This window comes from Desmodus rotundus, chromosome 5 (assembly GCF_022682495.2).
Source record: "Desmodus rotundus isolate HL8 chromosome 5, HLdesRot8A.1, whole genome shotgun sequence".
NCBI classification, from domain to species: domain Eukaryota; kingdom Metazoa; phylum Chordata; class Mammalia; order Chiroptera; family Phyllostomidae; genus Desmodus; species Desmodus rotundus.
In genome coordinates this window covers 9,181,924-9,208,551 of record NC_071391.1, presented here as the reverse complement: position 1 = coordinate 9,208,551, position 26,628 = coordinate 9,181,924, and the positions used below count along the sequence as shown (strand labels likewise).

At 41.0% G+C, this 26,628-nt stretch overlaps 1 protein-coding gene and 1 pseudogene across 2 annotated transcripts; both read right to left on the bottom strand.

Moving 5' to 3' along the window:
- Positions 1-3,128: 3,128 nt before the first annotated feature.
- On the bottom strand, positions 3,129-13,281 carry LOC112303571 (olfactory receptor 5AN6-like). 2 transcript variants are annotated; one of them, XM_053925090.2, is made up of 2 exons: positions 13,126-13,281; positions 3,129-4,564 (listed from the first exon to the last, which is right to left on the bottom strand). In XM_053925090.2, exon 2 carries the CDS (start codon positions 4,551-4,553, stop codon positions 3,729-3,731), a length of 825 nt encoding a protein of 274 aa, XP_053781065.1. In that variant the 5' UTR covers positions 4,554-4,564; positions 13,126-13,281; the 3' UTR covers positions 3,129-3,728. The 2 variants fall into 2 exon arrangements, with proteins under 2 accessions (XP_053781065.1, XP_024414917.2); XM_024559149.4 differs by lacking the exon at positions 13,126-13,281 and having other exon boundaries at positions 3,129-4,664.
- A 1,915-nt stretch (positions 13,282-15,196) lies between these two features.
- LOC128780829 (olfactory receptor 5A1-like) lies at positions 15,197-16,300 on the bottom strand (annotated as a pseudogene).
- Positions 16,301-26,628: the final 10,328 nt, after the last annotated feature.

The window sequence follows — 26,628 nt, the reverse complement described above, 5'->3', positions numbered from 1 at the left end:
ACCAGTAGGAGGGGCGGAGATGGGCACCAGGGCAGAGACTCGCATGGCCATGGCGGGACCGAGACTGGCGGAGTGTGGGAAGAACGGGGCAGGCAGTCTGACCACTAGCAGACCCTGCGGCCCCACATTCACGCACAGATAAACCGAGAGGGCCAGACTGAGAGTAGCGGAGAACGGGGCAGGCAGAGCGGCGGGTGACACCCAGAGGCCCCACATTCGCGCATTGATAAACTGGGACGAACAGCGGGGAGCAAAGCACACCACGTAACCCAGGTCTCCAGTACGGGGAGGGGGGGCGGGGGGGGGAAATAAAGCCTAAAACATCTGATTGAAAACGCCCCTGGGGGTTGGGGCGGCAGCAGGAGAGACTCCCGGCCTCACAGGAGAGGTCGTTGGAGAGACCCACAGGGGCCAAGATCGTACACAAGCCCACCCACTCAGGAACCAGCACCAGATGGGCCCAATTTTATTGTGGGTAGGAGAGTGGAATGGGCGCCATTCCTCCCTCTCAGCCCCTGTGACATACAGTGTCACAGCCCAGTGATCAGCGTTACCCTGCCCCACCCCGGGAACACCTAAGGCTCTGCCCCTTAAAGTAACAGATGCGCCAAGACAAATAAATAAATAAATAAATAAGGCTCGAATGACAGAACACTTCAAAGCTCCAGAAAAAATACAACTAAGCGAGGACGAGAGAGCCAACCTATCAGATGCACAGTACAAAACACTGGATATTAAGACTCTCACAGAATTGGTTGAATTTGGTCGAAAACCAGATGAAAAAATGAAGCCTATGCTAAGAGAAACAAAGGAAAATGAATAGGGAACCAATAGTGATGCGAAGGAAACTGGGACTCAAATCAAAGGTGTGGACCAGAAGGAAGAAAGAAACATCCAACCACAAAAGAATGAAGAAACAAGAATTCAGAAAAATGAGGAGAGGCTTAGGAACCTCCAGGACATCTTGAAACGTTCCAACCTCTGAATTATAGGGGTGCCAGAAGGAGAAGAGGAAGAACAAAAAATTGAAAACTTATTTGAACAAATAACGAAGGAGAACTTCCCCAGTCTGGCAAAGGAAATAGACTTCCAGGAAGTCCAGGAAGCTCAGAGAGTCCCAAAGAAGCTGGACCCAAGGAGGAACACACCAAGGCACATCATAATTACATTACCAAGATCAAATAGGAGAGAATCTTAGAAGCAGCAAGAGATAAGGACACAGTTACCTACAAAGGAGTTCCCATAAGACTGTCAGCTGATTTCTCCAAAGAGACCTTACAGGCAAGAAGGGGCTGGCAAGAAGTATTCCAAGTCATGAAAGGCAAGGACCTACATCCAAGATTGCTCTATCCAGCAAAGCTATCATTTAGAATGGAAGGGAAGATAAAGAGCTTCTCAGGTAAGGTCAAGTTAAAGAAGTTCATCATCACCAAGCCCTTATTATATGAAATGTTAAAGGGAGTTACCTAAGAAAAAGAAGATCAAAAATAGGAACAGTAAGAATGACAGCAAACTTACAGTTATTAACAACCACACCTAAAACAAAAACAAAAGCAAACTAAGCAAACAACTAGAACAGAAACAGAACCACAGAAATGGAACTCACATGGAGGGTTATCAATAGGGGATTGAGACAGGGAGAGAGGGGGGAAAGGTCCAGAGAATAAGTAGCATAAATGATAGGTGGAAAATAGACAGGGGCAGGGTAAGAATACTGTAAGAAATGTAGAAGCCAAAGAACTTATAAGTATGACCCATGGACATGAACTATAGGGGGGGAATGTGGGAGGGAGGGGGTGGGCAGGTTGGAGTTGAGTGAAGGGGGGGAAATGGGACAACTGTAATAGCATAATCAATAAATATATCAAAAAATACACGTGTATGAGATGTTCCATTTTATTTGCTGCTTAACATTAATTGGTTAATATGGTAATCTTCATAGCCATGTAGTGTATTCCTGACAATCCATATATAACCCTAATCAGTACAAGTCAAGCTGTATTTCAAATGCATAAAGAGAAATGGCTGTTTCAAGGAAATCGATGGTAAGTCTTTTCATTTCTACTTCTGACCAAAGGGGCTGCTGTCCTCTCCTTCTCCTTAATTCTGCATTTGGCTCAGTCCTGTTCCAAGAACACTTACTTGTCCAATAAATGTCTTGCTGATGAACAATCTATCTGGACCATGTCATGGCACTACAGGCGGGGCAATTGCAATAATCCTGGCAGTAAGACCTGGAAACAGCCCAAGTGCCAGTCAGTAGGTGAGAAGATAAAAAAGACATGGTACATTTACACAGTGGAATACTAGACAAGTGTAAAAAGGAACTATTACCCTTTGTGACAGCATGAATGGAACTGCAGACTATTACGCCAAGTGCAATAAGCCAGTCAGAGAGACCAATATCATATGATTTCACTTCTATGTGGAATCTAATGAACAAAATAAACTGACAAACAAAATAGGACCAGAGGCAGGGATACATAGAACAGAGAGATCTCAGATGGGAGGGGGGAGCACAGGACTGGAGGACACTAGCCAAAGAACAAGTAGGCATATGACATGGCCACTGATAACCATATGCTGAGGGCCAGTTGGGTATGGGGGCTGGGTGGAGGGGGCACCTCAGGGAGGCAATGGGGACATCTGTAATAGCGTCAACAATTTTTAAAGAATCCTGGCCTACTGGTCAGTTGTAGCAGAACCTGAGATCCTAGACTGTGCAGGGCTATGAAAAAGTCAAAGAAAAATAATGAAGAAGCTTGCTGGTTTCCTGGCTGCCTTGGGTAGCTCTCATATCTCTGGTTCTTGAAGTAGTGTATTTTAGATAGGGATGGAATATTGAGGGGTAAGTGTGGGGGACCATTCCAAGCGTGGGAAATGTGCTCAGCCCCAACTCGGAAAAGCCAGTGGTGAGTGAGTTTGGCGGTCAGGACCCACGTCCATGGATAAGTTCTCCAGTGGGAAATCAGGCTTGCATTACACCTAGACTGCTATGAGACTTGCTCTTGCTAAAATTCCCTCATCCTGAGGCAAGCAAATATTTACTTAGTATCTTTATCTTCCCAAAATCTAGACTAGACCTTCCAGGTATGGAACCTACCCATTTCAACCACTTCTCCCTTTAAATTGCAAATATCCTCCTTTGATGTATTCAGCGACACCCTCTCCTTTGTCTGCAAAAGATAATCATCCAAAACAAATCTTTGCATAGTATAGGAGGTCCTTCTTTGATGTAAGGGGCCTAGAAAAACAATAAAAGCCTATCAAGGCCAGGGTCGGGCTCCCCCTCTTGATGGAGTGGCTGAGGGGCTCAGAGGTACTGTCCTCTTGAGAGAGTGGTCGCGCCGCGCCGTTCTTTTTCCTCCACAGGACTTCTGTAGTCCGTGTGTATTTGAATGCTGCTACCACAATGGATCCAGTGGGTCAGGATCCACGTCAGGTAAGGATGGAATATTGAGGGGAAAGGACACAGCATCACTACTAGCTGCAACAATACTTCTGAATTGCTTGGCCTGTTAATGTACTGGGTCACAAATGATGAAGGATGGACATGTTGAGCTTCCAGATACTTCTCGTGCATATTTCCTATCTCAGTGCTAGTTGTGAGTTTCTAGTAGAAAAGCAGAGAACTGTAATTCAGCCCACAGTTAGAACAGTTGTGGGTCATTGTTTTAGTTGACACTTTTCCTACCCGGGACATCTGAAGTTAATTCCAGTTACTAACGTTAAGAGAAGATTCTCTTCTTCCATCTCTTTAGGGCATCTTTGATTTCCTTGTTCCTCAGGCTGTAGATCAATGGATTCAGCATGGGGATTACAAGAGTGTATAAGACTGATGTCAACTTGTTTTGGCTCCGGGAATCTTCAGAATTAGGATACATATAAACAAAGGTAGCTGAGCCAAAGAAGAGGGTCACTGCAGTCAGGTGAGAAGCACAGGTGTTGAAGGCCTTGGACCTGCCTTCAGCTGAAGTGATCTTCAGAATGCTGCAAATGATATAACCATAGGATATCATAACAACCAGGGCAGATGTGAGCCCAAAGATCACTGTGAGCACAGAAATCAGGACCTGGAAAAAAAAGATGTCAGAGCAGGATAGGATTAGCAGTTGGGGCAGGTCACAAAAGAAATGGTTGATGATGTTTGGTCCACAGAAATGCAGCTGAAGTAAGGCACACAGTTGGATAGATGAGCCCAAGAATCCAGTGATGCAAGATCCTGCCACAATCTGCACACACAGTGTGGGGGACATAATGGCTGTGTAGACCAGGGGATTGCAAATGGCAACATATCGATCATAAGCCATGGCTGCCAGGAGACAGCTTTCAGTAAGACCCAGGCCAGAGAAGAAGAAGTATTGCATGGTGCACCCCATAAAGGAGATGAATGCATGGGTCTTGAAGAAGTCTGAGAGCATCCTGGGGGCAACAGTAGAAATATAGCAGATGTCCAGCAAGGACAGGTTACTGAGGAAAAAGTACATAGGTGTGTGCAGATGGGAGTCCATCCTGATGAGCGTGATGAGGCCCACATTCCAGGACACTGTCATCAGGTAGATCCCTAGGAATATCGAAAAGAGGACAATGGTGAGCTTTGGAAATTCAGAGAATCCCAAGAGAATGAACTTCGTAATCACAGTATTGTTCCTTCTTCCAGTCATTGCATTGATGATTCTAGGATCTGTAAGGAGAGAAGAGAGCGAATCTCTTTAAGTCATTTGCTAACTCAGTTTCTCTTGAAATACACCATCTTCTACCCACACTGAACACAGAATCAAGGAAAATATTCAGCCATTTTAGATGAACGAACCTTGGTTAACTTTGCTTCTAAGTAACTATAATGGTTTGTGCATCAATTTTCCCACCTATATAAGAGGATAATTACACTTCTCATCATTAACCCACTGGGCTCTTAAAGTACAAAAGAAAGTATATTAACCTCTAGAAGACTCTTCTCAAAAGATGCTTTAGAAATTTTAGGATATGGTCAATGGAGCTGTAACTCCTGTGTGTAGCTTAGTGACTAAGGCCTTAGATGTCATATAGCTGCTCTTGAATTGTGGCTCTGCTATCTGTGAGCTCTTTGACTCTGACAGCCTCTCTAAGATCTTTCTGACTCTTATTTTATCTTTAAAATTGGGATAATAATAATAAACCTATTTCATAGGGTTTCTTTGAGGTTAAATTAGTCCCATGATGTGCAGGGCCTGCCATGCACATAGCATTATGGGAGGTGGTGTCAGTAGGAGGTATCTTTCTAATGCAATTGTGAAGTACTCTGTTGGTGTGTGAAAAGCTTTTAAAGTTTCAATATTAAAGAGCTGGTCATGCAGATACATGGTCAGACTACAGTGTGATTAAGTGATAGATCAATAACAATCAGGTAATTAAAAACATCATAATTGGTAATGCATTACAAAATATACTTCTAAACTATTCACAGTTCAGATAATAATGTATAACAGAAATGATAAAATATTTGTAACTTAAATATAGTGAGACATACTATTTAGCAAATTTTATGGATTTTTAAATTGAAATATAATTGACACATAAACATTGTATAAGTTTAAGGAATACAATGTATTGATTTGATACTTTTCTATATTGCAATATGATGTCATCATAGGTTTAGCTAACACTTTTATCACATTATATGATTATCATTTCTTTATTTCTGAGAACACTTAACAAATCTTGTAGATTTAACTAAAAATTTATGTGGAGAGATAAAGTTGTCTTAAATGCATATAAAAGATGAAAGAAAACAAGTGATCCTATTGTAATTCTTAGACAGGAAAGAACAGATAGTTTCTAAATTATGTATGATTTCAAAATAATACAAGAAATTCCAAGTTGATCCTTGATATATCTGATGACACCAAGCCAAAACAAGAAAAATTAAAACAATGGATAAGGAGATATAGTTCCTGATCCTGGAGATGTTACTACCTGGAAGGTAGTAAGAGGATACTCTAAATAATTTTATGTCAATACATTTTAAAAGATGAATAAAATGTACAAATTTCTAGGAAAATGTAAGTTGCCCCAACTGACTTAAGTAAGAATAAAAAATCTGGTTATGGAGAACCAGCATGGTGGCATAGGTAGACACACTGCACCTCCTCGCACAACCAGAACTGACAGAAAATCAAACGGCAAGGAAGTCCGACACCAAGGAGATAAAAAATAAACATTCATCCAGACCAGTAGGAGGGGCGGAGATGGCAGCTAGGGCAGAGAGGACTCGGTTGCTGTGGTGGGACCCAGACTAGCGGAGTGTGGGACCAATGGGGCAGGCAGTCTGACCACTAGCAGACCCTGTGACCCTACATTCACACACAGATAAACCGAGAGGGCTGGGCTCAGAATGGCGGAGAACGGCGCAGGCAGAGCAGAGGGTAGCATCCCAGGGCCCCACATTTGAGCATAGATAAACCAGGACAAACAGCGGGACAAATGGCGGGGAGCGAAGCAGACCACACAACCCAGGGCTCCAGCACAGGGAAATAAAGCCTCAAACCTCTGAGTGAAAACACCCGTGCGGGTTGGGGTGGCAGCAGGAGAAACTCCCAGACTCACAGGAGAGGTCATTGGAGAGACGCACAGGGGCCTAGGGTGTGCACAAGCCCACCCACTCAGGAACCACCACCAGAGGGGCCTAATTTGATTGTGGGTAGCAGAGGGAATGACTAAAATCCGGTGGAGAGTGGACCAGGTGCCATTACTCCTCTCGGCCCCTCCCCCACGTACAGCATCACAGCACAGCAACCAGCATTACCCAGCCCGGGGGAACACCTAAGGCTCCACCCCTTTAACAGAAGCACCAAGACAAAAAAAAAAAAATGGCCCAAATGACAGAACACTTCAAAGCTCCAGAAATAATTCAACTAATCAGCAAACAAATAGCCAACCTATCAGATGCACAGTTCAAAACACTGGTAATCAAGAAGCTCACACAATTGGTTGAATTTAGTCGAAAACTAGATGAAAAAATGAAGGCTATGCTAAGAGAGACAAAGGAAAATGTACAGGGAACCAATAGTGAGGCGAAGGACAATGGACTCAAATCAACGGTATGGACCAGAAGGAAGAAAGAAACATCCAACCAGAAAAGAATGAAGAAATAAGAATTCGGAAAAATGAGGAGAGGTTTAGGAACCTCCAGGATATCTTGAAACGTCCCAACATCTGAATTATAGGGGTGCCAGAAGGGGAAGAGGAAGAACAAAAAATTGAAAACTTATTTGAACAAATAACGAAGGAGAACTTCCCCAGTCTGGCAAAGGAAATAGACTTCCACGAAGTCCAGGAAGCTCAGAGAGTCCCAAAGAAGCTGGACCCAAGGAGGAACACACCAAGGCACATCATAATTACATTACCAAGATCAAATAGGAGAGAATCTTAGAAGCAGCAAGAGATAAGGACACAGTTACCTACAAAGGAGTTCCCATAAGACTGTCAGCTGATTTCTCCAAAGAGACCTTACAGGCAAGAAGGGGCTGGCAAGAAGTATTCCAAGTCATGAAAGGCAAGGACCTACATCCAAGATTGCTCTATCCAGCAAAGCTATCATTTAGAATGGAAGGAAAGAAAAAGTGCTTCTCAGATAAGGTCAAGTTAAAGGAGTTCATCATCACCAAGCCCTTATTATATGAAATGTTAAAGGGACTTATCTAAGAAAAAGAAGATAAAAAATAGGAACAGTAAGAATGACAGCAAACTCACAGTTATTAACAACCACACCTAAAACAAAAACAAAAGCAAACTAAGCAAACAACTAGAACAGGAACAGAACCACAGAAATGGAGCTCACATGGAGGGTTATCAACAGGGGAGTGGGAGGGGGAGAGAGTGGGGAAAGAGACAGAGAATAAGTAGCATAAATGATAGGTGGAAAATAGACAGAGTGAGGGTAAGAATAGTGTAAGAAATGTAGAAGCCAAAGAACTTATAAGTATGACCCATGGACATGAACTAGAGTGGGGGAATGTGGGAGGAAAGGGGTGGGCAGGATGGAGTTGAGTGAAGGGGGGGGAATGGGACAACTGTAGTAACATAATCAATAAATATATTTTTAAAATCTGGTTATTCTATAAACACTAACAAAATTGAATCAGTAATAAAAATCTTCCTGTGACGAACACTATAGGCCCAAAATGCCGATTCAGCAAGTTGTACCAAGAGTTTAAGGAAAACGATAATTCTAGTCATACACAAAATTTTCAGATATGGAAATTTGGAATGATTTCCAACTATTTTTGTGGGACCATAATTTAATACCAAAAGGGAATAATAAAGGATTATTATAACCATACCCTTTAGAGAACTTCCTAGTTAGAAACATCTTAAACATCTTAAATTTTGACAAACTGAACCTAAAACTATATAAAAATAATACAGCATTATAAACAATTTGGGTTTATTCCAGAAAAGAAAGGTTGGTTTAACACTAGAAAATCAACTAATGTAATTTGCCACACTAACATTAAAAAAGGAAGCATTATAATCACCAAAAGAGTTAAACTAAAAAATTAATTTATGATTCTTTAAAAATAGCAAAAAGTCAAATATTTTAACTTTATAAAAATATTTTACAACTAACCTCAGTTAATTACATGTTCAATGGCAAAATATTAAAAGCAATATAGGGTAAAAACAAGGAAAACACTTCTTTATTTCTAAACTAGTTTTAATTGCGTCAAAAAAAAATGAGGGAAAAACCCTCACCATCACATATTTTATTATTCTTTTCCTTAAAGAGTCCAGTTAGTACATCAAAAATTTTTTTTAAAGACAAGAGATTTGGTGAAAATCAAGAAAAGGGAACCTTTGTACACTGTTGGAGGGAATGTAAAATGGTGCGGGCACTATGGAAAATAGTATGAAAGTTCCTCAAAAACTTAAAAGTACAACTACCACATGATCCAGCAACCCCACCTCTGAATACATACACAAAGAGAATGAAATCGGGACTTCAGAGAGATGCTTCTGCACTCCCATGTTCACTGCAGCATTGCTCACAAAGACCAGGATTTAGAAGCAACCTAAACGTCCATCAACAGATGAATAGAGATGGGAAATGTGGTATGCACATACAATGGTTTATTATTCAGTCATCGAAATAAAGGAAATTGTGCCATTTGAGACAACATCGATGGACCTGGAGAATACTATACTAAGTGAAATAAGTCCATCATAGAGGGACAAATAGCATATGACTCCACACATAGGAGGCATCTAAAGTAGCTAGACACATGGAAACAGAGGGTAGAATGGTGGATGCCAGGGGTGGAGGGTAGAGAGCAATGAGGAGCCGCTGTTCAATGAGCATATAGTTCCAGTTATGCAAGATAGATGACCTCTAGAGACCTGCTGTACAACGTTGTGCCTATCGTTAACAATACTGTGTTGTGCACTTGAAAATGTATCAGGAGGGCACATCTCATATTAAGTGTTCTTGCTGCAATGACAACTTTTTCATTTTAAAATTAAAAAATGCTCAGATATAAGAATCCAGCTGTCTTCTATTAAGCAGACATTCGTGAGATTTTCAAAACTTTAACACAATGCTACTTTTGCATGAAATATTTTTGTTTTGCAAAATAGAGTCATTGACTTGGTGTGGTTACCTTACTGAAATGATTCTTTATGTTAATACATAATCAGTGAAGTAAATAAACAGCAGAGAACCTGTAAGTGATAACTGTCCAACATCTGTCGATATTGTTTGTTGATGAGAGTTACGCATAAACATTAGCAAACATACACAGGGCTAAGTTACCACCACACAGCCATGCTCAGAATGGCTATGCCCAGAATGTCATTGAATAATTCATGAGTACTTGCATAGAAAATAGCAATTTCTAGAATGCTGTAGAGAGAGAGAAAATGAAAGATAGACAAAGCAGTGATGTGAGCCCCCTGCATTTTGCCTATTATCCTGCATCTGTTCAGGTTACACAAATTTATCCAAATGCACTCTTCAATATCTTGCATCCCCATACTGTTGTAATATGGGGGCAGAGGATGGAATTCCCTGCATGTTTCTCTCTAGTCTTTCTGCAACTCACTGGTCTTAACCTGAAAAATATCCCTCTAAAACAGAGCTTCTTAACCATGGCTGGACATTAGAATCATCTAGAGCACTTAAGAAAAACCGAACCATGCATAAGGCTGCATCTCAAACCAATTATTACATAAGCATCTCTGGGGCTGGGAGCCAAGCCTTAGAATATTTGGTAAAAGTCCACAAGTGTGGTCACACTTCAGTGTGCATAAGAATCACCCTAAGGGCTCATTAATGCGCATGTTGCTGGGCCCTACTTCTAAGAATTTCTGATATAATAGGTCTGGTGTGGAATCTGAGTTTGCATTTGTAACAAGTTCTCAGGGGATGCTGTTGCTGCAGGTCTCAACACTGCACTTGGAGAATTTTGCTCTGTACAATAAATGAGTTAAGTAAGGGTTCATTACTGGAGTATAAACAACTGTTTTTGAAAGTCAACAGACTGGTTGGATGTAGCTCACATATTCTAGAGGAGGAACACACTCTTGTGCTATTGAAGGAACACCGCAGTCTTTGACAGAACTTAAGATTAAGCTAATGCTTCTAAGGCATAATGTTATAATTTATTTCTATTAGCCCTTTAAACTATGTAGAACCATGATGGATTTTCTTCATGTTGCAGAGAAATCACACTCATAAGGCTAAATGAGAATTTGAAGAGTTGGTTTCATTCATTGAAATAGCATCATCCCATTTGAAGGGAGGAGGTGTGTGTGTATTTAAAAAGTTTTCTATCATAGAATGAGAAGCAGAATTTGAGTTCTCTAGGCTAACAGCTTCCATTAAAGTGGGAAAAAACAGTCAGTGTGTCTTGGGCATCACTGTTTGTCCTTATGACTTGTGCTGAACCAGCCTCAGGGGCCACAGGATGCAGAAATCCTGAGACAATAAAGATGTTGGGAACTAAAGATGTTGCTTTCAGTAAAGTTGATTTACTGTAGGCCTATCATGTAGAAAATGGTGCTGTGATTTGTAATGTTTGTAGTGACATATTAGAAACTATTGCCCAAAGGAAACTTCTTAAACTAGCAAAGGAAAGGATGTCTTCTCATCTTTAATAGTTATTTTCTCTGTCACTCCTTGAAATTAGGAAGGAAGGGAGGGAGGAAGGAGGGAAGAGAGGAGGACAGAAGCAGGAAGAAGGAAAGAAGTCCATATTTAAAATTCAAAGACAAAATAACCCACTTACAAAGGCAGGTCATGCAGAACAACAATGAGGAACACTTAGTTCATCAAGTCTTAAAGTTTGTCATATTTCAGGATTCGGTAGAGGATGGGCTAGTTCACTTGCACATTGTACCATTTAATTTCTAACTATACACTTTTTTTTCATTTTTAAATTTATTTACTTATTTTCATTCAGTTACACCCTTATATGAATTTAGTCAGATACAAGAAGCTAACACATGTGAATTAATTGTTGAATTTTACTGAAATCCTGAGGCAATATGACATGAGGTATGACATGATTTTACCATTGAAAGGTTTGCATCTGACATGCTTTATTTTTTAATTTAATTGTTCATTCTATTACACTTGTCCCAATTTTTCCCCTTTGCCCCCTCTCCCCAGCCCACTCTTGTGGCCCACAGTCTATCCCCTCTCTCTTGCCCATGTCCAGGAGTCATTCATACCTGTTCTTTGACTATTCTCTTCCCCTTCCTTCCACTGTTCCCCCTTCCCTCCTCCCTTCTCCCGCTGTCAGTCTGTTCCATGTTCCCATGTCTCTGGTTCTGTTTTTCTCATTAGTGTGTATTGTTCATTAGAAACCAGTTATAAGTGAAGTCATGTGGTATTTGTGCATCTGACAGGCTTTGGACAACTATAAATTTCAGGGTTCAGTCTCATAAATATCTACCCTTTCTTATCTGTTTTAATAATAGTAATAAATATTTATTGAGCACTTACTGTCTACTCCTTTTTTCTAAAACATACATTAATCCATTTAATTCCCACAGCAACCCAATGATAACACAAGCTACATAAAGCTATGGGATTTTCCCAGGTATCCAGTGCGAATGAGTGACCTACTTGGGAACCCACTCAGGTAGACTGGCTCCAGAGCTGGGCATTTAGCAATCACTCCATCTGCAAATTTACATTAAAAGTGGTTGTCTCTTCCATCTTCATTTTCCTAGTCATTAGCATTGTAGTATTTAATTAAATTTATAGATTGTTAAAGATTGAAGATCATTTTTAAAGAATAAATAAGAAAAGAATAAAACTAGGTCAGGGCAAAGGTTACATTGGCTCAGAATCAATTGTAGCTAATGTATGTCACACTTTTTGTCAACTATTACAATGACCAATAGCCCCAGGGTTCCAGTGATGGCAGTCAAGGACAAGTTCTAAAATTTCAAAAAGCTACTAAAATTGTATATTTACGCAACATGACAACACCAAATTGCTTGGGAGGAAAATTACATCTATGCCTTCTGGATACTCTATTTCAGACTAAGCAAGAGTTTCAACTATCTCTGATGAACATACATGGGAAAGTAAATGAACTGCTGAGAAGCAGAGCATTCTGGCTCCACCATTTACCAAGTTTATGATTTTTGGAAAATCACCTCATCTCTGTGTGACCCATTTCTTCATCTGTAAGGGAAGAATGATCATCACTTCATAGGATTTGTTTGAAGACCTATATAAGTATGGTATGTAAAGTAGGTAATAGAGTGCTAATCACATAGCAAGCCATCAAATGAATTGTTATATTAATATTGAACAATAATGATTGTATCATGAAGGTATTTCACTAACCACCGGTCTCTTACAAAGGAAAAATGGATTATTTGGTGGAAAAAATTGGTGATTCCTTGGCCCAATTGATGTGCTGTCAGCAAAGCTCAATGCCCTCCAATAATTTGGTTCCTGTTAAAATTCAAATAACCCTATTGGGATTGGGGGGAGGGAATGTGGTTATTGTGAGAAAATAAATTAGTCATTGAACCTGAATGCATGTCTCTGGGTTAAGGGCATAGGAAAACAGGGTAGTGAGAAGAAGGCAGAAAGACAAATTGAAGAAAGAAAGCGATTTCTATTTTACCCACCCAGGTTTTCTTCTAGATACTCTGACGGGTATGTGTTGTAGAAATCTGGGAAGTGCTGCCCCACGGCTGCCTTTTGCTGCCTCTGAATCTTGACCAAACTCTGGTGTCCAGATGAGAATACAGTTTTTCCAGGAATTAGAGCATATGGACATCATATAAGCATTCAGGTTGAAGACATTTACATCCCCTAGGCTCTGTGTCTTTGGCCATGGCTTCTACTAACCACTGCTACAAGAGAAGTACTTCCAACTAAAGATTCTCTTAAATGTCTCCTTAGGGTCTGTTGTGCAGAGAGATGAGGCAATTAACAGAAAGCACTGTTTTCAGTTAATTACTCTCTAGAGTGATGGTTGGAAAAACCAAATGGAGAAATGGTCCCAGATGATTCCTGTTCTCCACACTCTCATGTGTTCTCCATGACCTACTTGAATCCAGTTTCAACCTTCCTTTCTAGACTTTTCAGAATCACGGCATCTGGGAAGGACTCTCACCACGGGGTGACCATATCATTCATTCTCTAAACTGGGCAACTTTGGTCATGAGAAGGAGACTTATTAACAACCATGTCAGGACAATAAGCAGAATTGTCCCAAGCAGACCAGGCTGCACGGTCACCCGACATTTGAGGTCTTTATCAAAACAGTCATTCACTGTGGTTTTGGTGACTATGTGCTCAGGCTCTGGAGAGAACTACTTGGGTTGAATTCTGACTTAATAACCTTTGATCCTTTTACTTAATCTCGTTGTGCCTTGGTTACTTAGTAAAATGGAGGGGATAGATACCACAACTACCTAAAAGGTGATAGTGAACTTAAATGAAATAATACGTGTCCAGTGCTTGGAAGCACTTATTATTACTAATATTGTCATTATTGTCATTTCTCTATTTTTCTGCTCATATTTTTAGAAAACTGGGGTCATGTTGATATCTTCTCCAACTGGGATTGAATCTTTGAGGGGTTCCTAGCAGTCTCTTAATAATGTCTGTGTGCTTCTTCTTGGCTTGGAAACACTTGGACTAAACAAGTTATCTATTTTCCACACACCCAATATGTGATGATGGAACGTGGACAGGATAATGGGAATAAACAAAGCTCTTTAGAAAGCGAAAGAAGAGGAGACATAATTCATGAAGATGAAAGCAAGGATGTCAGAACCATGAGGCAAGCTGAGCTCAGACTCCAGGGATACAGAAGACAGCATCGAACTCTAGCATGTGAAGTAGAAAGAACTCTGGATGGGGGGAAGACAAAAAGTGAGTCATATATCCACATAAGGCCAAGAGTGAGACTGACCTAGAAAGCAGATATGCCATCAGTGTTTCTAGGGCAAGCATCTCTTTCTTGGCTATTCCTTAAACCAGGTGGTCCCACCCAGTCACTAGGAGGTTCAGGCATGAAAATTAACCTTAAGACACTCCATTCCCTAGGTCTTCTCACTGGGACTCTGCAGCATTGTTATCAGCTGGGTTTGCCTCCTATTTCTGGCCCCAGGGGACATTATGATTCCAGATGTGGGATCCTTGGCTCTTCTCACACTTGGCTTGCAGGTGCCCTGTGGCTCTCCTGACTCTGAGTAATCATCACTGAACCCAGATCACTTAAGCTTCCGAAGTTTTAATCCAGAGTCAGACTTCCTGGTCAGTATCAACCCTTGAATAAGGATGAATCCATAGCAAGAAAAACATAAACGTTGTCCCGAATGGTGAATGGATTGACATGAACAGTGTAATACTGTAAAAATTTCTCAATCGAATGCTCGTGGTCCTGGGGCCACACCCCAGTTTGTTCTAAGGCATAGTCTCCTGAACCCACCATCTGGTGCCATAAAGCTAAGGAACGTTATGAAAAAGCACATCTATTTCTGTTGCAGATGACCCAAATTAAAACCCTGTTGATCCATGACAAGTAAAGGGAAGACAAAAAACTACTGTTGAACCTAATTATACAGAAGACATGTACATTGGGGGTCTTATTTGAAATAGCTCCTTTAATTTATTATTCAGAGTCTGTGAATCACTTATTATTGTATTATGCCTATTTACATATAGCAAAACTTAAGACTTTTTAACTCAAGGAACTAAATGACACAAAAAAGACATCTGCTTCTTCCTCTCCTTGAGTTTCTTCACTGCATCTTTGATCTCCTTGTTTCGCAAACTACATATGATAGGGCTCAGCATGGGAATCACGGCTCCATAGAGCATGGGCACCATCTTATCTTGGTCCCATGCGTATCCAGCACTAGAATGAAGGTATGAGAAGAGACCAGAGCCGTAAAAGAGAATCACTGTGGTCAGATGACAGGCACATGTGTTGAAAGCCTTTATCCGCCCACGGGTTGAATGGATCTTCATAATAGCAGTAACGACGTAGCCATAAGAAACCCAAACTGGCTGGGGTGGGGTGCAGGGATGGGGAGAAAACGCAGACATTTGTAACTGAATAATTTTTTTTAAATGGATGATTATTACAACCTCTGTAAAAAACGTATTTTGAAATTGTTAATAAAAAATTATCACTAAAAAAATTAAAAATTAAGCAATAATGCTGAAGAAAAAAAATAGCAAGAGCTGATATCACACCAACTGCACACCCAACTACAAAAGTTTACTACCTGGCTGAGGAAGGTACAAGAACAAGACAAGACCAGCAGGGCTGGCAGGTCACAGAAAAAGTGGTTCATGACTTGTCACCCACAGAAATAGAGCTGGAATATGAAGTGGTTTGAACCAATCCCGTGAGAAATCCACTGGCACATGCTGCAAAGGCCATCACCACACAGAGGGTGGGGGACATGATGCTGGTGTAGAGCAGAGGGTAGGAGATGGCAACATACGGATTGTACACCATGGCTGCCGGGAGACAGCACTCAGTGCCTCCTATCCCAATGAAGAAGAAAAACTGAGCAGCACAACTCACAAAGGAGATGGTCTTCTGGTCTTTGAAAAAGTCACAGAGCATTAGGAGCCACAGAGGAGGTGTATGAGATATCCACAAAGGACAAGTTACCAACGAAGAAATCCATGGGGGAGTGGAGTTGCGGCTCCATCCTGATCAGGACAATAAGACCCAGGTTCCAAGCCAGTGTCATGAAATAGGTCCCCAGGCACAGCACAAAGAGGAAAATCAGCAGCTCTGGATGCTCTGAAAATCCCGAGGATGAAATTGGTCATCATGCTGATATTCCTTCCCATGGTGTGTGTCCGCTTTCTGCTGCCTTCAAAGTCCCAAAGGGGGATTCCTGTGGCCAGGGAGATCCAGGTGAGGAAACCATTTCATTGTGTCATGGAATCATAGACTGCCCGAGTCAGAAGAGACTGGGAGGCAAAGGTCCTACCTCTATCTGACGCAGAATTCCCCTCTAACACATTCACTGGCTCTTTCACGGGGTTCATAATCACCCTTTTCTTGATGCATTTTTTTTATGGAAAAGTGACATTCCCCAGAATAGCCTGACATTTTTGCATTATCTGGGTCATCCCCGTCACTGTCAATGTCACCACTTTACCAAAGGAAGTTGTTAATAGAACCTGCACTACATACCCCCTTTTTTTCAGTTGTTCCAAGTGTTGCAGTTGCCGTACTGAGCCACTTGGATTTATCCTGGATACTCTGTGCTTTTCTTTAAAGGAAAATAAATATGTCAAGAATTTAAAAACCCAGGGAGGCAATTTTGTTTTTCTTATCATCACAGTTTGTTCTGCATGGAATCAAGGTGTTCTTTCTTTTTACAGCAGTAGGGCAAAACACTTAGAGGTGTGAAAAACTAACTAAAACTCCCTTTAAATATTGCAGAAAGGAGTAAAAAACCCTTCAAGACTGTGAAATTCTAATGTTCGTTTTGCACAAATACGATCAACTTATGAAACACATAGCGCCATGTGCTTTTGGAGCTAAATGCAGATGGTGTAGAAAGTAATACAACATTACTATTTAGTTTGATATATTCCTCATACTTCATCGGGCAGACAGCAGACAGACAAATGACAGAATAGTGGGATGAGGCTCTTGGATCCAGGATGTAGCAGGTGGAGGCTCCCGAGAGGAGGAGGGGTCCAACAATGAGTAAGGGGTTACCAGAATGAAAATTTGGTGTGTGAGGAATTGGGAGGTGGTTGGTTCAGAGAGCTTCACATTAAAGATGTAAAAGTCTCGAGAGAGCATAAGGTTTGAGGAACCTTAGCCACGTCATGATGGTGGGAGCCCAGGAGTGTTAAGAGAAGATAACAGAAGTCTGGTTTTCAAAGACAGTGGGAGGTGGACAGATTGTGGAAAAGCTCCAAAAGCAAAGATGGGAGGATGTCTGTTTAACTGTTTCACATGTATACAATTACATATACTGTGTATGTAATTGTGTATACTCTGTGTATAATTGCACATGCTGAATATTTAATTGCATATATCTGTGTGCACATTATATTTAATGTCAACCTTCTCTCCACTTTTAGACCTTAGTTCCCCTTTACCCTGCCCTGTCCTTTTGATAATACCACCTTCTACCATGTCTGTAATTAATCGGTTTATTGATTATCAATTGTCTGTCTCCCTCCACTAGAGTATAAGTAAGTTTAGTGAAGACCAGGATTTATAGGAATTTTTGTCTCCTTTGCTTATGAAACTATCCCAAGCACCTCAACCAGTGTCTGCCACATATTAGGTGCTCAATAAATATTTGTTGAATGAATATTATTATGTTAAAGAGTTTGACACTTCCTCTATGGACAAGAAAAGTTTTGTTTTTGTTTGCTTTTCACATTTTACTTGCATCTTTGTAAACAGGGAACTAGGTGTCGAAGATGGGTTTAACAATATAACGAAGAGCAAAGTAGAAGTGTAAAGCTGTGTGAAAGATCGATGGGAGTGCAAGAGATGGACTAGGAAGCTCAGAAAGTTGCTTCCAAAGCCAGGAAGAAAGCCTGTGATGATTTGCAGTGAGACAGGTCGATTTTACAAAAGTGCTCTCTTGAGATGTGACAGCACCAGTCATTCTGACGAGAAACTGTACACGGCCAGACAGTTACCCCAGGCCCCACACCTTTGTTTTTCATATTTACAGTTACCATCGGATGTGTATTTTAGGAAGACTTATCATAATTCTTTTCTCTTTCAACCCCAATAATCTATCATATCTACTCTACTACATTTTAAGAATGTGATAAAAACTGAAAACCATTTATTATATATAACTGTTTTATGTGATTCTTTCCATTTGCAAATAGGAAAACATTTTAAAAACAAAATTTTTTGCAAAATTCCAGGATATCAAGTCAAGTTTACTCCCCTCTGCTTAAAACCAAGCCTTATGGAAAGATAATGCAGGTTATTTTGACCTAAATTATATGTAGATAAATATAAAGTATGTCATATACTCTGTTTTTCTATGTATATAGAAGTAGAAGATATAGAAGTTATGTAAATGGACATAGAGTATATGAGTATGATATAGGTGTGTGTTAGTTTGCATGGTCTGAGAAGCAGCACCACATGTTTTTACAGCGTTTTTGGGGTTGGCAGCATTTTCACATCCTTTTCCCATCTGGGGTCACCCAGCGCAGGGCTTTGATGTCGGACAGAGCTAGTCTCTCATCTGTACACCAGCACTCACTAGCTGTGGGGCCTGGGTCAACCCCACACATCACTCTTCAATCTCCATCCACTGCAAAACCAGAGGTAATACCAGGACTATCTCATAGACGGTGGGAATTAAGTAACTTACATCACGTTTTGAAGAGAGAAAAATAATATTTATTACTTAACAAGTAATCAGGACTGCTAAGATTTGACCCCAGGTTTCTTCATCCCCAGTCCAAGGTCTGCTCTCCACTGCACCGGCTGCCTAAACCCAGGTGCCTGTACTTGTATGTCATAATAATGGCTGCAGTGACGAAATGACCCTTACTTATGCTATTCCCAATATGTATAAAACATGTTGGCTTATTTCATAACATTTATCACTTTGTATTTACTTTTGCTTGCCAACTTGTTCTCTCTGTATCCTTGACCATAAAGTCTGGGGAAGGATTATAACCTCAGTGCCTTGCACGTGGTCTGGCACATACTAGACATTACATGATATTTTCTGAATAAGTTCAGTTTACAACAATTCCAAAAGATAGGCACTTCAGACCAGAAGCTCACTGAGGTTTGACAACCCAAAGAGTTACTAAGTGACAGAGCCAAAATTTACATAACCCTCAACTCTTTGATTCCAGAGCCCGTTCTCTTTCTTTTTTTCTTCTTCTTCTTCTTTTTTTTTATAAAAGAGTGTGGCCACGGGGCTGGGAAGTCCAGAAGACCATGTTATAGGTGTGACTGCAGGTATGACCTTTTTCCCATTCCAAAGGACTGAACAAGATTGGAAGCTGAATGCTAGAAAGCATTGAGAAAACATTAAAATAAATAAAAATAAAAACATTGTAAAGAGTCTTTTCTCCTTAACCTGGTCAAGTTCATTTACATTTTAACAAAGGTATACACCAAGATAAAAAGAAATGAGGTTCTAATGTGGATATTCTCAAATGAATGGCATATTTGAAGTACAGGGGATAATTGCAGTTCAGATGTCTTTGTAGGGTATGATGAAGAAAATGTAGAAAGACTAGTCTGTAGGAAAAAGATGTGTTTTCTGCTTGCATCCATTCTTTCTTACCTGTTACAGTGCTACCCATATCATAGGTGTCTGATGACTATTTGTTGACTGGTTAAGTATAGGGTTATAAAATACTTATTATATAGCCACTGTAGGTTTGCCCTAATCCCAACACCACTGAACTGGTCCTATTTTAAATACTGCATGGATGTCCAGAAAATTCTGGGACTATACCTAAAATAATAGGATATCAGAGGTAAAAGCCAGTTAACGTAGACTTTCTCCTCTATTGACAATAAAATTAAAGCCAAAAGAGAGAGAGAGTGGATGTCCAAAGACTTGGTTGGGACAAGAGGTGAAACCAGGACCTGAATCTCATTCTCCTGAAGGAGCTCCTTCTGCTTTACCCTATTCTAAAACCTGGGGTCTCACTGGTAACTAGAGAGGATCTAAGGAAACTAGATCTTTTTAAAAAATACTACAGGCAAACTCACACATGCACACATTTATGAGTCTAGAATAGCATAAAAAGCAAAAGCCTGAAAGCTAAAAAAGAAAATGCTGATTTAATTCTTGTTCCCCCTTTTTTGCTATATGACCTTGGGTAAAAGTCTTTGCCCTTCTGAATTTTAATCTTCATATCTCCTGTCTATACAATACCTTAGTTTACGTAAGTTCTTTTAAGTACACATCCTTCCTTCTTTCTTTCCATTTGTAAATAGCAGAACATTATTAAAAACAAAATCTTTTGCAGAATTCCAAATTATCAGCTCAAGTCCAGCTCCTCTGGTTAAAATCAAGCAGTCAGAAGACAGGATGTCGGCACCAGGCCTACTCCACCTTCCCCTCCTTGGAAAGTCTTTCTAACTCACCCATTCTGTGACTCTAGAATTCACCAACAACCACTCCTGAGGAACGGCAAAAGGCACACTCACCTACAACTCCTAAAACTCAGAGTTTCAGTCAGATGTCTAATACTGGAAGCTTGGAGCAAAATCCTCCTCTTCCGGCACCTGGAGCATTGGTCTTTGCCAAAGAGATACATAAAATTTAGATGTTGTGACTTTAAATTGGCCGCCAAGGGAAGGGCTTGATGGGCCTTTAAAGGAAGGCCACCTCTCTCCTAGGTACCATTGGGTCTCTCTAGGTTTTGGGCTATGACATATCCCAGGGAGCACGGACTGGCAGTTTGGCTTGATGCCTGGGCTGGTTGGTAAAGAGGATGCCAACTTTGGTTGGGTGCAATTGAGTTCCACTGGCCCTGCTTCCACTATATTCTTAGTCCTTGATCTGGCTCCAATAAGATATCCCCAGAGACAGTGAAAGCCAAGAGTGGCTTTTGGCCTCAAAGTATATAATCATTTCATCAACAGCAATTACCTTTGTAAAGCACTGGATATTTTACAGAATCTCTTCAAGGTAGAAATATCCTTTGCATGACTTCAAGTGTTGGAACTATGACTAAATGGGTGAAAGAAGGAAGGAGAAAGGAGGGAGGTAGGAGGGGGAGTGAGGAAGCGACTGTAGGAAGACAATAGAACAGTCTAAAAGTAGAAAAAATATTCTGGAAAAGAATAAGTTCTCCATCACTGGACTAAGTAAGTAGAAAACAGTACACTTGACAGTGATGATCTTGCTTCCATGTGGAACCTATAAAACAAAACAAAACAAAACAGAACAAAAAACCTCAAACTCATAGAAACAGAGAACAGAGTGCTGGTTGCCAGAGGTAGGGAGGAGGGTGGTAGGTGGAGGAAATGGATGAAGTGGGTCACTAGGTAAAAACTTGCAGTTATAAGGTAAATAAGTCCTGGGATATAATGTACAGCATGGTGACCATAGTTAATGATAATGTATCGTTATTTGAAAGTGGCAAAGAAAACACATCTTAAAAATCTCATCACAGGAAAAAATTGAAACTGTGTAAGATAATGGATGTTAACTAAACTTACTGTGGGTTTCATTTCACAATGCAAACAGATGTCAAATCATTACATTGTGTACCTTAAACTAATACAATGTTATATGTCATCTATAGCTCAACAAAACTGGACAAATAAAAGAAATAGACCAGGGTAGGAGAGAATAAAGGGAGGGGCAAATGGGGACAACTGTAATTGAACAACAATTATAAAAACACACATAATGTGGTCAATAGAAGTAAAAGATGAAAGCAGATGCATTAAAAAGGAAGAAATAGACTACCAAAAAGAGAGTGTGAACTAGTGGACCTTATAGGTTCCTTAAAATTCTCGGACTCAATTATTCTGTGAAATAAAACAAGGAGAAGAGACAGGTGAGCACTACATTTTGGTAGTGTGGATGGGGCCTTCATACACCTTATCTCATAATATTCCTCAGAGAAGTTCCCAAAAGAAAGTATTCTTAAACACACTTTTAGATGAGAAAATGGAATTTCTGTAGGTGTCTGTCAGAAAGATCACGACAAGAACAGAGTTCATCTTCAGGCCTTCCAGAATACAAAGTCCATGCTCAGCCCTCTACACCCCACTGCCACCCACAAGGACATAACAAATGGGTGTCAATGGGGGAAGGAGGAAAATCACTTGATAGACCTCACTTTTCCAAAGATCAATGTGCAGGGAGTTAAAAATAATAACCCTTTGCTGTTCGACTAGGGGCACATGTCCCTTATGTACATGTTAGTTTATGATTTATCAAATATCCAACTTGGAAAGACTTGAGCTCTATTTGTGTGTCTTAGGGAGGGACACGCAAGGAACAGAGGGAAGTGGGTATTGTGCAAACCCACAGGATACTGTGGCTTCTTTCAAGGGTTTGAGAAAGATGGCAGCCACACCCTGTTGATGTTGGCAGCCCTTCAACTTGCCTCCAAATGGGAAAACTCTGCAGTTTCCCTTCTCTGCTCCCAAACCCCTCCTACCAGGGTCATAGCCTCTTTCTCCGGGTTCCCAGCTCTTTGTCTTATGCCTACATGTTGGGTCTCTCCAAGGTTTGATATACAAGAAAGGATCACTATAGCCAGTGAAGAGGTTTGTATGTGATTACCTGTGCTAGATTAAAAATAATAATAACAAAAACAAAACAAACCTCTTCTTTCTTACTCCTTATTGCAGGATGAAGAATGTAAGGACAGAATGCTACGAGATCGTGGTGTTTTTTTAAATTTCTACCCCTCTCCTTCCCTCACTCCATTCCTTCCTTCTCCCCAAAGCAAAATTTCAGAAAAGACTCTTTCCCTTTCACATTTGCAGAATATAAACATCATCAGGAGAACCAATGAGGCCGCGTGACATCTCCACCCCAACACCTTTTTGTCATGCAGTTTTAACATAATAGTTCATGATCTTCCAAAATCTTCTAATGGGTCTTTTTGCCTTCAGACTCCCTTCAGTACAACTCCCCCTCCTTTACATGCAGGTGGAGATCCCTAAAGCACAGATCCAGTCATGTGGTTGCCGTCTTGAGAATAGTCATCAGTTTGTCATGGTTCACTAATAGCCTGATGGCTTCCAAATTCCTTATCCTGATCGTCAAAGCAGCACCCAGTGCTGCTTGTAAACATGGCATGGAACTCAAAAAGGACAAAAATGAAAAAAAAGAACAAAAGGACATTGGATGTGGCAAGAAGGAAGGAAAGTGAAATCTTCCCAGCAAAGTTTCAATAGTTCATCCCAGATGGGGTATCTGCAGTGGTGTTCCTGGGGAGACGGGAGAAAGTGAGATGCCAGTTTAGCACTGAAAGAAAAGAAGGAAATGGAAAAATAGGTACAGCATCTGGAGATGTCAGGTGAAAGAATTCTCAAGACTTGGGAAACTGGAACAGGTGTGGAGGCTGAAGGAAAGGCCACACAGAGATGCTCTGAAGCAGAGCTTCTCAGCCAAGGCTGCCCACCAGAGTGCAACCAGTCATTGGCACAACCAGAGTTTAAGTCTGTGCCTCTAATCTCCAGGGACAAGGGAAGGCTGTGTGAGAACACAGAGGGTAGCAGTAATGGGAAAAACAGGGAACCCAGAATCAGGAGGGGAGGGGCTTCAAAAGGGAGGGTGTGGCACAGAGGGCAAAGTTATAGGACTTCATACTTTTGCTTAAAGCTAGTCTTCTCTGTCTTTGCCCAGGGTTGTTTTTAGCTAATTGCAAATGAAATACAAGTGTATTCATTTTCCTGGATCCAGTGTACATGAAGAAGTGTTCTCTGAAATTTATTCTCAGTCTTAGAATAGATTTATATACCAGCATGGAAAAATCCTAGAAAATAGTTGCCCAGCCACATGTGTTGTGCAGATGCGGCCTTCCACACACAGTGGAAAATGTCTGTTTTTTACAGAGAATCTGATCCTTCAGTCCAGTTCCGGTGATGGGAAGGTGGAACCTCTTCTAGGAAGCCTCACTGCTGTCCTGCAAAGAGAGCCCTCTCAAAGCCTTTTCTACAGAAGCCTTTCTGAGACCAGGAACACTGACAAGCATGCAGCCGATGGGAATCACGTATCGAATTAACTCCTGTGCAGTGCAACACGGAGTTGTCCCTTAAAACAGACCTGAAAATGATCCACAACTGATGTGACTTGCAAAATGTACAACCACGCTGAACTTGCTTGATCTTAAATGTAGCATTTTGTCAGCAGGGCTCAATCCCAAGGCAAACAGGCAGCTGTAGTTGGAGGCAGGAAGTTAGGTTGATAAATGTTCACTGGAGAGGGCTATCCAGCTGGATGCCAGATGCTGGCAAAGGCCCCTTTTATGGGAAGTCAGATGAACAGGGGCACATCATTCAATGTGGATGTGATAGTGTAGGGAAGGAAGAGAGGAAGAAAGGAGAAGACAGCTAAGGGTTGGCAAGTATCTGTTTATTTTACTGAATCATTAATTCATCTTGAAAATCTAAAATTAGTCTTGAAATTCTCTCTGTCAAATATGCCAGCTAGAAAGATGAGGGGCAGGGGACCCAACAGGTCTGTCTGTGCAATGCCCGTGTGATCTCTCTGATTAAGGTCTTGAGATATCATTTTCTCAAGCTGATCACCAATGGGTTTGGGAAATCAGCTTCAAGACCAGATGTCAAGCTCAATAATGCAGGAACTAATTCTGGGTAGACATCACCTCACTGTGATTACCTCACTCCTCTCTATGCTTCCCAACTCAACATTTATTTGGCCCTGTTTGTTTAAGGGCAACCAAAAAGATAAATCAGATGGTGCAAAAGTTAATGCCCCTCCAAATTCCCTAGCTGCACACTCTCTTGACCTCTATACTTCCACTGACTTGAAATCCTATGCTACCCCACTCACATGATTTTGCAGCCCCACCCCAGACCTCACCATAATGGGAAAGTGCTTAATTTTAAAATCTCAAACTCTGAAATATACCTTTACCAAAACTTCCTGTTTTGCTACTACACAACTCAGTACATCTATTTTTGGTAACTTCTTGCTCCTCAGGCCCACCCAAGTTCTTAAGTCCATCACTCCATCTCTATGTGGTTGCTACCGTTACCCCTCTTTTCTGGATTGTAATTCCCAGACTTAGATCGCCAATGGGATCAGCTACTTAAATGTGGTCTCCAGTCCAACAAAGTCATGTATTGCTGCATAAAGTCCTTCCTGAGCTTTGTGTTGACTCCCTGTATTATTCCTCACAGCCACCCCAAAATAAACTTTCTGTTTTTAAAAAATGTACTGTAGTTCAGTTACAGTTGTCCCTCATTTTCCCCATTGCTCTCCCCTGCCCCATCCTGCATACTCCCACAGTCAATCCCCCCACCCACTGTGAGTGCCCATGAGTCCTCTACTCATGTCCCTTTGCTTTCCCCTTCTCCTTCTTTCCCACACTATCCCCCACTCCCACCCCCTCTGATCACTGTCAGTTTGCTCTTTATTTCCAAGTCTCTGGAGTTATTTTGCTCATTTGTTTGTTTGTTGATTAGATAACCTTTCTTGACACCCTCAACTGGTTATCACTTCTCTCTCTTCTGAACTCCAATAGCTTCCCGATATGACTCACATAATGGTTATTCATCTACTTGTATTATTTCTCTTTGAGGTCTTTTAGGGTTTTTGTCCTTATCCATCTCTGTGTCTTAGTGTCCGGCATGAAATGGATGCTCAGTGACCATTTCCTGAACAAATAGGACAAGTCTTCTACAAAGGAACTTTAAAAAAATAGATTCATCAGGATATTCACTGCAAAAGTTCCGAAGTAGGTAGTTTTACAGAGAAGAAAATTAAAATGTGCATTGAGAATCTTAGTTTCCTGTTGCTGCATAATGAATCAGTTTAAATACAGCAGCGTGAAACAACAAACATCAGTTCTCTAGGTCAGAGGTCTGAACACATGTAACTGGGCTCCCTGACTACTGTCTTCCTCCTGAACAGGGTATGGAAGGATATTGTGGTCATCAATCCCCTCCTCCCTCTTCAAGCAAAATTTGACTTTTTCTTTTGCAAACTTATGGGGTAGGGAGGGACTAGACTACAATGTTGCTTTTGTAGATGAGAAGTGATAGGTTGAAGTTACTTGGAAAGAACTTGTTGCTCACTTCAAAGAAGAATTTTCTCACAATCAGAATTTTTTAATCTTTATCCAAAGATAAAGGAACTGAAAGACGTTGTAAACCCTCCAGGTGAAGAGATGTGTTGAAGAAAAGTATTCTTATTGCCTGGGCACCAAGGAGAGCTGGATGCATTCAGCCTCTCTCAGATACGCATGCCACAATATTTGAAGTAATAATCCCGGCTGAAGTGGCGATTGTTGTGGAAAAGGAGTATCCTGCATAGACCACTGTGGGTGAGGCATTACCAGTCCTCCCCCTGAGTGATGCAGGGACACTTGCAGGCCTTGTCCCTCATCTGATGTTTGTTTGCGAGGTCACCTCAGCAAGAGGGAGCTGAAGTCCTAATTCCTCATCTCTCAGATGAGGGGTTCGTAGCCAG